The sequence below is a fragment of the Amblyomma mixtum genome, chromosome 4, assembly GCF_055824585.1.
Source record: "Amblyomma mixtum isolate Tamu chromosome 4, ASM5582458v1, whole genome shotgun sequence".
Lineage (NCBI taxonomy): Eukaryota > Metazoa > Arthropoda > Arachnida > Ixodida > Ixodidae > Amblyomma > Amblyomma mixtum.
The window spans coordinates 76,039,004-76,052,603 of NC_143015.1; the positions used below are offsets into that span (position 1 = coordinate 76,039,004).

Genomic DNA, 13,600 nt, shown 5'->3' on the forward strand with positions numbered 1-13,600 from the left:
ATGTAGTGATTAAAGCGGCAAGCTGGGCTAGTAGCTGGGCTAGTTATTAACACACTGTAGACAGCGTCAAGCTGGGCTAGTTCGTAACATGCTGTATTAGAGTGGCAACCTGGGCTAGTTGGTAACATACTGTAGTAACTATAGAACAAGTTGGGCTGCTTGCTAACATACTGCATAGTAAATAGATTCGCACGCTGGGCTATCTTGGTAACTTGCTGCATAGTAACTAGAGCGGCAAGCTGGGCTAGTATGCTCTGAGAGGAGTCCAGGGTACGAAAGGCTGCTATGGCAGCTTCCTCGGCTACCTCTGGTGTGGTAGCGAGGATCGCTGCTGCGGCGATAGTGTTCAGTGAGGAATCAATAGCACTTATCACAGCGGCTGTTCGATTTCACGAGTAATTTGATTTTCTTCGTTAGGGAGGTTACGTTTAGCATGTCCAACATTCTTGGACAAAAATTTTTGAATATGGGAAAATTGTAAGGTACTGTTATATAAATATTGAAGATAATGATTAATTCTTGCGATGTGCAGCAAAATCATTCTTTTAATTTTTTTTCCATGGCTCGCATCAAGCAGTTAAAACTGCCATAGAAAACCAATGGGGAACGCTTCTGATGAGCTATCAAAAACTTCAACAGCAAAAAAAAAAAAAAGCGACCCTGTAAACGGGAGGTCTGCCAGTATACGAAGTCTGTTAGAAAAGTATCCGACCTTTAGCCGAAGAAAAAAAACTGGCATAATTGGAGCGTTAGAAACCTAATCACCTTCAAAGTAGTCTCCTTGGGACTCCACATACTTCTCCCTGTGGTGCTGCCATTGTTGGAAGTATTCCGAAAAGGCCCCTTCCGGAATGGAGTTCAGCTCAGCTGTCGTTGCAGCCATAATGTCCTCTCTTGTCTGAAATCGCGCTCCTTTCAACGGCCTCTTGATTTTGGGAAACAGCCAGAAGTCACAGGAGGCCATATCAGGAGAGTAAGGAGTCTGTTGAACTACAGCAGTCTGGTTTTTCGCGAAAAAAGTGTGAATTTAGTGCGAGGAATGTGCAGGAGCATTGTCATGATGGAGGCGCCAATTTCCTGTTGACCTCAACTTCGGCCTCTTGCGCCGCACAGCACCACGCAGGCGACGGAGCTCATCCCTGTAGTATTATTTTGGTCAATGTTTACTTTGTGGGGTGCGTACGCGTGGTGTGCCACAGAGAGAGAGTCAAAGAAAGCAGTCAGCATCAATCTGACATTACTGCGCACTTAGCGGGCCATCTTAGGTCTTGGTGACGTGGAATGCTGCCATTGTGGCGACTGGGATTTGGTTTCCGGGTCGTACCTGTACACCCAAGACTCGTCACCAGCGATTATGGTGTTGATGAAGTCGGGGTCACTGTTTGTGGAATCCAGCATATCCTGTGAGACTTCAACACGAAGATGCTTTTGCTCCACCGTGAACAGCTTCGGCGCGAATTTCGCCGCACCTTTCTCCATGGCCAAATTTTCGGTGATAATGGAATGTGCAGAAAAATTGATGATGTCCACCTCTTCCACAATTTCTGGGATAGTCACACGATGGTCCCGCGTCACCACAGCGTTCACTTAGGCAATGACCTGGTCATTTCGGCATGTTGATGGCCGACCGGACCATGGCTCTCTCTGCACCGATGTGCGGCCGTCTTTAAAGCTATTGTACCACTGCTTAATCTGTGTGCTGCTCATAGCATTGTTACCGAAAGCCGTCTGAATATTCCGAATGGTTTCCACTTGGCTGTCGCCTAGTTTCTGGCAAAATTTGATGCAGTAGCGCTGCTTCTGCCGCTCCGCCATTTTCCTTGCAATAAAAAACCGACGAGAGCACTGCGCACTGCCTCACTCAAACGCTGCGTGCCAGTGACTGACGCTATCGGCAGGCGAGAAAAAATTTGTGCATGCGCACGAAGGTTCATGGTAGGCTGGTGCAAGCGTGCTTGTTTCAAATCCATCCGGTGTTCGTAAAAAAAATAAAGTCGGATACTTTTCTAACAGACCTCGTATTGATTGTTATGGAGAAATCTTGCAATATATGGAAAAATTGCGCTCATAATTACCATTCAAACATGCTTTTGTCCAGAATTGTTGGCTACGACTACAGAAAAGGTCACAAGCTGAAAACCTTAGACCATTTCGTATCTTGTAAGCGCGTCACTGTGGAGGTGTCAAGTGGACTTAATTCCGGACCTCGCCACAGGCCCTCCTGGATTTTCTTCACGATCGAGGTCTACCATGGCCTGAGAAGCCGACCCCGGGTCTCGCGTCCAGGCCGCTACATGTGCTCTTGGACCTGTCCCTCAACTGGGCCGTCGACATCTGGTTCCGGCTGACCTTCGTCAGGCGGCGCTCCGGCAACAAATTTTACTTCAGGTATACGACCTTCATCAATTTAAGAGCCTACGAGGTTTGCTTCGTGACTATACTGTGTTGTTCATCATTTCTCATCAGCGCTCCAAATCTTCTGAAGGTTAGAGACGCGTTCGTCCTTATATCTAAAGTTAGGACTTCAGTGAGTTCTACAAGATCTCGGCTGCACAACATAGAAGTAAATCTGTCGGGCTCTTTACTTTTGGTACAGATTGCATGTATACACTGAGGGACGCAGTGACTTATTTCTAAAGGGGGCAAACAGCTGTAAAGGACTAACACCTAGGAAGGACGATGCGTGACAACCGCTTCTTTCATCTGGCTTCATCTGCAGGTCAAGCGGCAAATATAACGAAAAAAAAAACCCCGTTGCCGCTCGCTTGAGTCACAAGACGGAAATGCGTGAACAGACGCCGTTACATCGACCACATTCAGATTTCTTTTTAATTTCAGCCTTAGTCGCTTTGGGACGTTAAAGCCCATAAGCCAAACCTATTTAATTTCTTGCTTTTTCGTTCTTGGCCTCTTCGTTCTTTTTGTCACCTTCTCTGAATGCCGCGACATCGACATGAAATGAAAATTGGTTTTAAGGAAAGGAAATACGCTTGGCTCTCATATTTCGTTGCACACCCGAAATGAATGGACACCACAGCACCCTTCTAAGACAACGCCGTATTCACTAGACGCGCCTTTGTTCATTCCAAACCGTCGAGCTGGCATGGCGGAGTGGTTAGCGTGCTCGCCTGGCACTCCGAATGCCCTGGCTCGATTCCCCAACTGGACCAATTTTCTACTCGGTTTTGTTCATTAATGCTTCTGGGATTTTTCGCTCACGGCCAGCGCCGCCGACGCCGACACCGGCTTTTCTGCGACACGGGGCCCTTAAGGCTGTCGCGGTAACAGAGCGCTACAATGCGCACTTTCGTACCAAAATGCATTCACTGTGATTCACACTCGGAACGTCTTTTTGTTTGTTTGCTTTCTGCTTGTGTCTTCGCTAAAACGATAGTTTCTGACGACGATGTGCTGTGTACAAGCACAACGAAAAGCAGTGTCTCCGCATCCATTTGAACACCGTCCTTTGGTGCCCAGAGAGCCCCTGGTGTCCCTGACGGTCATCGAGGAGCTCCGCAAGCAGGACGGACGCGACGGAGGCCGATCGCGGGTCGACTCCCTACTGCTGCAGCTGCAGAACGCCACCCTTTACGCTGCTTTCAACGCAGCTGAAAACGGCGCGGAGGACCGCGTGGCGTCGCTGCTAGAGGGCGAACAGCGAGTGGTGAGGGCGCTGCGCGACGCGGTCGACAGCTCGGCCGCCGAGGGCAACCGGCTCGTCAAGCTGGCCCTCAGGGACATGGCTTTGCTGACAGCGGCGTTTCCAGGTGAGCCCTTGGAAAGTACAGCGGTGGTGTTCATTTCAAAATTGCGTTAATCCCACAGGAAGTGTGCGGAGAGTTTACCAGTTCCGCAGAAAAACAAAATGATTGGTCCTTTGAGCAAAGGAGCAGAGGTGTTCATCTAAACGTTATTGGAATCCGTCGAAGGTTTTTTGGTCCAGAAATCATTCCAGAAAAGAAGTATTCGAACCGCGGACCACCTTGCGAGGAATATGTGACGACAGGTGAAGGCGGTGGGCCGTCAGCACGCATGGCAGAGCTGCAGGAAGTGGTAGCGGCAAATTGGCCGGGAGTTTTCTGGACCTCTGGTGCAGGGGCATGTTTATGCGTCATTCTTGGAGGAGGCGGTCGTATTTAAAACCACGTATTTCTGTTTAGAACAAATTTTATTTACATATGTACACATGCCAAGTTTACCAGAGACACTGACATTTACAAGAACACGGAGGCGAAATTCCAGAGGACCGTGTACTGTGCGATGTCAGTGCACGGTAAAGAACCCCAGGTGGTCGAAATTTCCGGAGACCTTCACTACGGCGTCCCTCATAGTTTGAGTCGTTTTGGGACGTTAAACCTCAATAAATCAAATCAATAAATCAAACATGACACTAAGCATGTAAGGCGAGCCAATTAGAGAGGTACCATACACATTTTTAAGCAACTAATAGGAATTGCTCCTGGGCAATGTAAAACAGGATAGGATACCTATTACCAGAACAGTGAAAAGGCAATAATTTCACACTGAAACACTAAAATGGACCTGCTCAGAACAAAACTGTAAATGGGGTTCAGCATTTAATTCCCATTCGCCCCAGTAGTCGTGCTTTTCAAACAACCCAGGTAGCACCGAAACGTTGCAAAAATGTTGCGTTTTTGTCATGCTCAAATGCTATTTCAATGTCCTTAATGTCCTTTTTTCTAACGTTTTTGTAATGTTACATATAAGTGTTAGAATAACCTGTCCCGAACATTCATGAAACATGTAAATAACATAAATGGAACTTTTCGAAAATGGTGAAGCAGCCCCGCACAAGCATGCAGGCCCGCCAGTGGTGACGGCACACAATTTACAACGCTTTGCAAGAACCAACAAGAGCGACACCTTTTCCACCACACTACAGCACATAACTGGTATACACTCACCTCCGAACGGATATCATGCACTCGGGCTTTCAGTACTGCGGGATGTCCCATGAGTGATAGTGGCAATTGCGTAATAACCAAAATTTTGTGACAGAATAATGGGGCTATTGATGCAATCTGTGGCGAGTGCTATCTAAGAGGTGTGGTTACAAACTAAGAGATGTAGGTACAAAGTACTGTTAGTTGAAAAACATCTTTACTCTACGAACAGTGCGAAAAGGTCCGCAAATGAGTACTCGAAATATATTTGCAATACTGTTCTATAGTTGCGACCCTAACATTGCTATTTTTTAACGTTAGTGCAAAGTTACAATGCAACATGTAACATTTCTGCAACTTACATAACAATTTTATAACACTATTCTAATGTTCGGTGCTACCTGAGAAACTCCTCAAAGGACGAATTACGAAATGCTTTCTACCTGAAGACAGAATCAAAACAGTCTCAACGCCAAAGGACACAATGAACGCCGATGGCCTATGGTTTCAGCGCCGCGTTTCTGGCACAACCTTGTCAATGCCTGCAGCCCAAACCTCTCTCTCAACACCCCACGTACATGTTATCACGATTCAGGCGTCCACTGACCCAGGGAGCCATTATGCGCACTTCCTTTCCTTAATGATCGGAGTGTAAAACGTGGTCAACGCCAACGCCAATGAACACAACGAATGCCGACGTCCTATGGGTTCAGCGCCGCGTTTCTGTCACAACGTTGTCAATGCCAACGAATGCAGCGCACACCTGTCACTACCGCCACTTAGCTTGTGTCCACCATTCCAAGAGGGCAGTTGTGCGCCTTCCCTCTTGTTCAGGTGTCCACCGAGATGTGGACACCTCGCCCTCGTCTCACGCTACTACGTATATCCTGGAATAGCAGAGCTAAGCCGCTGTCAATTTTATATACACCACAAACCACAAAGATAATGATGCGCAATCGCTACTGCGCATCAGAGAGGTAGAGAGAGGGAGACTGTCGGCGAGGTGATGGAGAGCGCGCGGCGGCGGAGAGCAAGCGGACGTCACACCATTTGTTAGGCGCGGCGGCGGCTCCTCGAGGGACAGGGGGGTCCACGTACCACGCGACGAGCGGTTAGACCTGGCGTAATAAAACTGGCTCTGGTATCGCTTAGCTTTTTCAACCGCAAGCATCATGACACGCGAACTGCAGGGACCACATTTTATTTATATTTTTTTTTGCTTTTTGTAACTCCAATCAAGAATAACGCACTGAAGAGTCAAGACATATATGTTGTATTAGAAATAACCTTCGCATCAATGAAATCGCACCAAATTACTAATCTGGTCATGACATCAGGTCTCTTTTTTTCTGTTCTCATACGCGCAAGTAAAAGATCGCTCAGAAGAGAGTCCATTCCCCCCTCCCCCCATTTTCCAATGCTTATCCCCTAAGGGTTTCTGTCCCATAGCCTAATTAAACTATTCGGCACAATATAGTGATGCAATTGAAGTAATGTTACACAAATACAGGTCACAGAACGTGCAATAAATATTTAGGAACTCTTGACAACGATTAAAAAGGCGGATGAAATGCGGTTTTCTTTCGAAAAAATGTCTAACAACAGGAGAAACAATTTATATTGTTGCCATGATTTTTCTGTCTACATGTTTTGGACACGCTGCATGCCTATTTATGAACAACAAGTATGACACACGGTGCCACTACTACGAAGAATAGCCTTCAAAAGTTTTTTTTGTTTTTTATTTCCATTTCTCACTTTTTTCCGGCAAACATACGCTGGCTGTAGTGCTGTAGTCGCGCTCCCGTTTCCCGCAGTGTGTGATCGGTGAAAAAAAGAGTGAAAACATTGCTGTGAAGTCCGTAAAAAAAAAAAGTGTGAGCAGAAAAAAAAAATTTTCATGCCGAAACCCGGGATCGAACCAGGGACCTTTAGATCTTCAGTCTAACGCTCTCCCAACTGAGCTATTTCGGCAGATGCTTCGAAGATCTCTACATAACAACCCAGTTCATGAGGCGGTATTGAAATGGACACTGTCGTATTCTTATTACTTTTTTTTTTCGCCTGTGTGCGACAGATACACACAGTTTTCGAAGCTGACGGCTCGTGCTCCCAATCATGGACAGTTTAAGATTTGTTGGCTTAATGGTCAAACGTAATGCACACTTTTGCTTATCGTTTCTAGGTGCTAAAAATTTCGGTACCCAGCAGTGTGGAACATAAATATTCAATCAAAGCGCCCGTAACGTCGCGGAAAGGAGCGGTAGCATTCGTTCACTTCAGCTTGCTCGGTTGTGCTTAGCTTAAAGGTCATACAGCAGCCCCGTTCTGCAGTGAAAGTATTATATCCGACACATACGCTCAAATTGGACACACCTGTAGGTAAAGGCGTGCCAGTCGATCAGAAAAAAATCCATAGGCACTTTGTCTGAAGTGTGGAGAGGCGAAAGCGTTTTCCGCACCACTTCGACTGCCCCTGTGGCACTGGTGACGTCGCCACTGGATGACGTCACACTTAATTGATGACGAAGTAATGACAAATTACTAATTAGTCACTAATTACTAATCAATGACTAAACACTAATTAACTGCTAATTAATGACGCTTAAGCTTAGCCTTTAGGAGTGGAACGCGACAGCGTGTTGTAGCGCTGCCAGGGAGTCCATCCACGGAACGCCACCACCCGTTCGGCGCGATGCCTTGCACTTTGACAGCAACGCCCGAAGCGCACCGTACAGGAAGGGAGGAAGTGGGAATTAAAGAAGCAAGAGAAAGAGGAGCGCTAATGAAGAAACTGAAAAATTACGAGGAACTTTAGCGGCTAAAGTGGTGAAAGGCGAAAGCCTGAGTGCCGCATTCTGCTACGCGATTGTTCACTTCACATTCTGTTGGTGCATTAGTTAACTGCCAATTAATGGCGCTTATTCTTTGCCTTTAGGAGTGGAACGTGGCAGCCTGTTGTAGCGCTGCCAGGGAGTCCACGGAACGCCACTACCCGTTCGGCGCGACGCGTTGCCCTTTGAGCGCAACGCTTTTGGAAATGGGGCTGTAATTCTCTGTCATCTCGGTGGACACCCGAACCGCACCGTACAGTAAAAGAGGATGTGGAGTGAAAGAAGAAAGAGGGGCCGTAATGAAGAAAATGAAAATTGTATTTGAGGAAAGGAAATTACGCAGTAACTGTCTCACATATCTCGTAACTGTCTCACATATCTCGGTGGACAGCAGTCGAAAATTGTATTTGAGAAAAGGAAATTGCCCAGTAACTGTCTCGCATATTTCGGTGGACACCCGTCAAAATTGGCGCGCAGTGACATCACGGCCATTTCGACCAATCTGAAACGCGGACAGATTTGCTAACACGTCTTGGTCACGACAGTATGAGCCATTAAAGGCTTTCACCTTAAAACGCGGACACATCTGCTGACACCGCTGCCGACACGGCTGCTAACGACAGTATGAGGCATTAAAGGCTTCCGCCTTAATAATGCCACTTCATTCATTCACGAGCAGTTTGGCGCTGTCATTCGGGTAAATCAAACCTGCGAGCTCCGTCTCGTTTCACTCTTCATGCTTCGATCTATTAATGGTAGTCGCAGTTGAATGAATGTTGGCACAGTAAAGGAGGCTTGAGAAGACATGCTACATCTTTGATACACGATTTCTTTGAATGTTTTTTGTCACTGTCTAACTCAATTTTTGTGCAAAGAATGCTAACTTAAGGCATGCGTGAAAAATATGCGTTATGTTTTTACTATGGCGATTTCCATCGAAGTTTTGCCACATGATCATGAGGTACCTTTCACAAACATCTTTCCTGTGACATTGACAGCGCTTTCTTTTTCACAAGCAGGAAGCGCAATATGTTGATGTGCACTGAGCCCCTCATTAATAACCGAGACTTTTAGCGCTTCATCTCCATTGAAACACGGCCGGAACTTGAACCTGTGCCCTGATGTCCATGCGCAGAAGCAGCAGGGACCTTTTCGTGACCGTCGGGGCAACTGGCTTTCGGGGTGAGGGAAGAATAGGGGGAGAGTGGAGGGAAGGGAGCAGGATCCCTATATCTAAGCACTCAGCTCCTTCCTGCTCGAACTAGTGTTGGCAGGTATCAAATATGGCGGCGCCCTTCGAATACTTCTGTGGAAAAGTCTTCAGCCGCTGGGCCACGAATGTGACAGTCAAGATTAAAACAGCAAAGAAAGGAACACACAACATGAGGCTTTCATGTCATTTTCCTATTGGATGTCATATTACATGAGCAGTTCAGCAACCGATCCTTCCAGAGCCGTTCATGCATCGCTGCTGCATGTTTCATTCATTGGTTGTAAAAAAACGTGAAGGTTGAAAACGATTGCCGTGTTCTGTATTATGTTTAATCAATGGTGGCAGCTTTCTGCCAATCGCCTGAACGTACTGCCCTGTCTTCTTAACATAGCCTTGAGTTAGAAGTTTCAGAAACCGCGGACGTCTTAAAGAAGTTTCCATAAGACGTCTTGCCGTTGACGTATATGAGACGTTCCAATCTAGCGCGACATGTGAAGCCATTTCGAGCTGTTTCAGGACGTTTCTAAGACGTTATGTGTTTCGTGGGTGGTGTCTCCCATCAGGCCAGACATGGCTTCGGCTTCTGCATTCCGTGCTGAACGGCACGGACGTCCCCGTCGGCGCCGACGACCTAGTGCTGGTGGACAACGAACGCCTCCTGTCTGCGTTGGCCCATCTTGCGGTCAACATGCGGGCCGGTCTGCTCGACCAGCTGGCCCTGTGGTTCCTACAGCTGCACGCGGACCTTTGGCCCGCGCCGCCCAGCGACCAGGCGGACAGGCTGCTGGCCTGCCACGCCGGCGTCGAGCTGCGCTATGGCTTTCTGCTCAGCGCCGAGTACACGACCAACCAGGTTAGGAAGCCCAACAGAGAGCCAAGAAGCAGGGCAAATATGTTCGAAACCTGAGGCCCAGATTTAACAAGGCGAAAAATGGTGCGGGCAGCCATCATTTGATGATTTGTGATTGCACACACTATTGCATTTGATATCCACGCCTTCCTCGTTTTTCGAATCATGGCCGAATGAAGTCCCCACGAAAATATGAGGTTTCTCTTGGTAACGTCGAGCGCCAGCCGCTGTCACATGATAACCGTGAATGTCCATGTTCAGAGTGACTGTTGCGCTTGCCTCCACTATGCTTTCCCTGTCCCTTCTGCACAGTCTGTATACAAATCTCTGCATAACCGCGGTACCTTTGGTAGTAGCAGTTCTCTTGCTATCGCTGACTCAGAAAAATGGCTTCCACGGCGAAGAAGTCGCGCAGGTTTGTGGGGTTTAGGTGATACAGTGAAAAAAAAAAAACAGATGAGTTCACCGGCTTTTATCACTATAGTAGGATACAACTTTAAAACTAAAAAAAAAAGGATAGTTAACAAATGGGTCATGGGTTGCCGGGTCTTGCATTAGTCCGCTTACCAATCACGACAGCAAACGAAATCAAATTTCTATATCAAACAAGCCAGAGAGATAAACATATTTGAGGTGATAATTACTGTGCGGCGGTCACGAATGTGGCCAGAGCGTCACTGAATACTTAAGTTACATCTGACTATATTTACACCCTACCTAAAAACAACAGGAAGTTTTCTGTTGTCAAATTGTTGCAGAATTTTTGGCCACAAACTAATACCAACTACTACGAACTAGTACTAGAAGATGTTTCTACATATCACTATAAACAGAAAGGGGTAAAAAAGGGAGTAAGCCCTTTTCTGTTTAGAGTGTACTGTATGTCCCTTGCGGCGACAAAACTACACAAACATGCAACAGAAAAATACTAAAATACACAAAAATTTGCCGCTAGCACGAACGACAAAATCCTGTCGTACTTTGGGCGAGATTCTGTTGTGTTTTCTTTTACTGGTCGTAGCTTTTTTCGATACAGATGGTGATGACACAATTTTCCCATTACACCACTGCGCTGTCAGCACTATAGCCTCACTGCAAGGCATTTCTGCCCGCAGTTGGACAAAGGAAGCAGGAGCCAAATCGCAGCCGTGGCGAACGGCGTGCGAGACCACATGGTGATCGTGCTCAAGGAAGACCCACAGCTGCCCCGGGAAGTCAAGTCTAAGCTTGCCGCCAAGGTCGAGAACCTCACGGTGGGCGTCCCGCTTCTGCACGAATGAACCAATGAATAAGAGAGGGAGTGGTTCAGTTAATGCTACCATTTGTGTTCATTATGAAAGACGCATAAATAAAGAGTAACGTCCGTTTAAATCCCAGCAGCAAGACTGTATACAAGTACAGAGAAAGTTAGCTGTTTACAGGAATACATGTTTTTCGTGCACACGGTCTCAATAACGAAGTCCGGTCTTATTTTTCAAAAGGTATAGACGGGAAGTAACGGTTTCATGTTCAGTGAGTCGAGATGCATGAGTAAGCCATGAGCCGTTCGAGCGGGATCTGCAGCTTTGGTAAGATCTCCTGAAAACTCGTTTCAGAAAGTGAGAACTGATCAGGCACAGGCAAAAGCAAATGCATAGCACCTCCCCCTTTTCTAACTGCAGTCACGTCTGCCGGATTGTACGTGGAATGTGGGGTTTACTGTCGCGAAACAGCACTTTTTTTTTTATTCGAGCTGTTTGCCATTAGGCATAACGAAAAAGGGAAAGAAAGTTATAAAAAGGGGTGTAAACAAGCCTCGCTTAAAAAGCGTCAAAAGTTTGCTATAAAGCGATTATCATGAGTCACAGCACTTGGGCTGTGTGGGACAATCTATACACTCTACATCACTCTAAACCCGAATAATCTTCACCAGCATCATCATCAACCTGACTACGCCCACTGCAGCTGGGGCAAAAGCCTCTCCCATGTCTCTACAAATAACCCTATCCTTTGCCAGCTGCGTTCACCTTATACCCGCAAACTTCTTAATCTCATCCGCCCACCTAACTTTCTGCCGCCTTTTCTTGGAATCCACTCCGTTACCCTTAAGGACCAGCGGTTATCTTGCCTTCGCATTACATGCCCTGCCCAAGCCCATTTCTTCCTCTTGATTTTGACTAGCAGTTTGTTCCCTCAACCACTGCGCATGCTTCCGATCTCTTCACGTTACACCTATCATTTTCCTTTCCATAGCTCGCTGCGTTGTCCTTATAACTTAAGCTGAACCCTCTTTGTTAGCCCCCGTGTTTCTGCCCCATAGGAGAGTACCGGTAAGATACAGCTGTTGCATACTTTTCTCTTTAGGGCTATTGGCAAACTGCCATATTCCCGATCTGAGAGAACCTGCCAAATACCATCCCATTCTTATAAGGGAGTAAACATGGAGTACGCTGTCCTTTAACGCACTCCCTTCTATGGGCAGGGTATGCTGCCCAAGTCCCGGAGTAGATTTCAATCTCTAACTATACGGAATGCTTAATTGGTATCGGGGCACACATTCCCACTGCAAAGCATAACAACTTGGTGCAAATATCAATGAAAGAAGGCTTTTAAATGCGGCACCGGAGTCCTTGAGTTTAGCAAATAGAGGAAATTGAAACTTTGTTTAAAATCTTCTTAACTACTACAACTTCGCATGTTTTGAAGAGGGAATTCGTTTTCGTCGCCAACTGTACGTATTCTGCATTTTTAGTGTACAAAATCTACCCCAGGGCTTGAGCAACATACCCTGCCTCTAAAAGGGAGTGCACTACAGGACAGCTTAATTACTTCCTTTTTTCTCCTATATAGGCTAATATGTGTTAAGTGTGTGCAGTCGAGTTCTCCTGACTAAATTCCACCAACTGGGATTCAACGTGCACTGAGATCACATAGCGCACGGGTATTTTGACATTTCGCTTGTATCTATAAATCCGGCCGCTGTGAGGCACTGATCCACCATGAAGGGTGCACTCACATCTATGAGTGCGCCCTCCACGGTGGCTCAGTGGAGTCCGGACGCCCTAGTGGAAACCGAGTCGCTAAGGTTTGTCGACAAGCCACTGCACGATCATCACGCATGCGCACACGATTAACACCGGCAAATCGACTTGCACAGATGGAGCTTTGGCCGAGCGGCCGCCTGAACGACGGCCAGCTAACGGAGCTATACGACGCCTTCCCTGACCGGGCTCCGTCGTACGTCCACTTCTGGCTGGCCGCAGCTAAGGCACAGCGCTCACTGATGCTGGGAACGAACGCCACTTCCGACACCGGCGGGTTCGTATAGCGTTAGATTTCACATTTGTCGCAGCTTCTCTGCAACTTGTGAGCGCGTTTGCATTAGATTCTTAGCAACTTTTGGTCGATCAACCACCATATTCAAACAGCTAGCTGCATTAGCAGGTATCCACTATGCTGTAACGTTGCCAACATTTGCATATATCATTTTTTTTTTCATATCGATTCTCTAAGTAACTGTGAGAAACTCGATTGCTACCGTAATTGCCACCATATCTGTCCCTGTGGGAAGGCTGCTCACAATCCGGTGGCCAAGTTGCCACCTGCACGGTGAGCAGCTTGCGATGACGTCAACGTCATGTGACCTCTATCGACCAATTCTGTAATTTCGTGACATCGTATGGCAGACTTCTCTTCTGACGTGAACTATCGCATTAATACACTATTAACTGCAACTTGGGACTACGTTCTGATGCCTAGAAAAGTGAGGGCGTGTTTCTGTTCTCTAGCTTTGTTGCATTACCAACCGCAATCTACGCTT

General features: G+C 46.9%; 1 protein-coding gene and 1 non-coding gene across 2 annotated transcripts in view; one reads left to right on the forward strand and one right to left on the reverse strand.

The window, feature by feature from the left end:
- Nucleotides 1-13,600, forward strand: part of LOC149347090 (endothelin-converting enzyme 2-like) — a 30,466-nt gene that overhangs the window by 9,178 nt on the left and 7,688 nt on the right. The window contains exons 5-9 of the mRNA XM_089541486.1: nucleotides 2,216-2,388; nucleotides 3,478-3,767; nucleotides 9,515-9,804; nucleotides 10,917-11,054; nucleotides 12,938-13,098. Of these exons, the coding sequence (XP_089397612.1) occupies nucleotides 2,216-2,388; nucleotides 3,478-3,767; nucleotides 9,515-9,804; nucleotides 10,917-11,054; nucleotides 12,938-13,098 (1,052 nt within the window). The remainder of the gene's footprint in view (nucleotides 1-2,215; nucleotides 2,389-3,477; nucleotides 3,768-9,514; nucleotides 9,805-10,916; nucleotides 11,055-12,937; nucleotides 13,099-13,600) is intronic.
- TRNAF-GAA (transfer RNA phenylalanine (anticodon GAA)) lies at nucleotides 6,806-6,878 on the reverse strand. The gene has a single exon. It is a non-coding gene; the product is annotated as a tRNA-Phe (tRNA).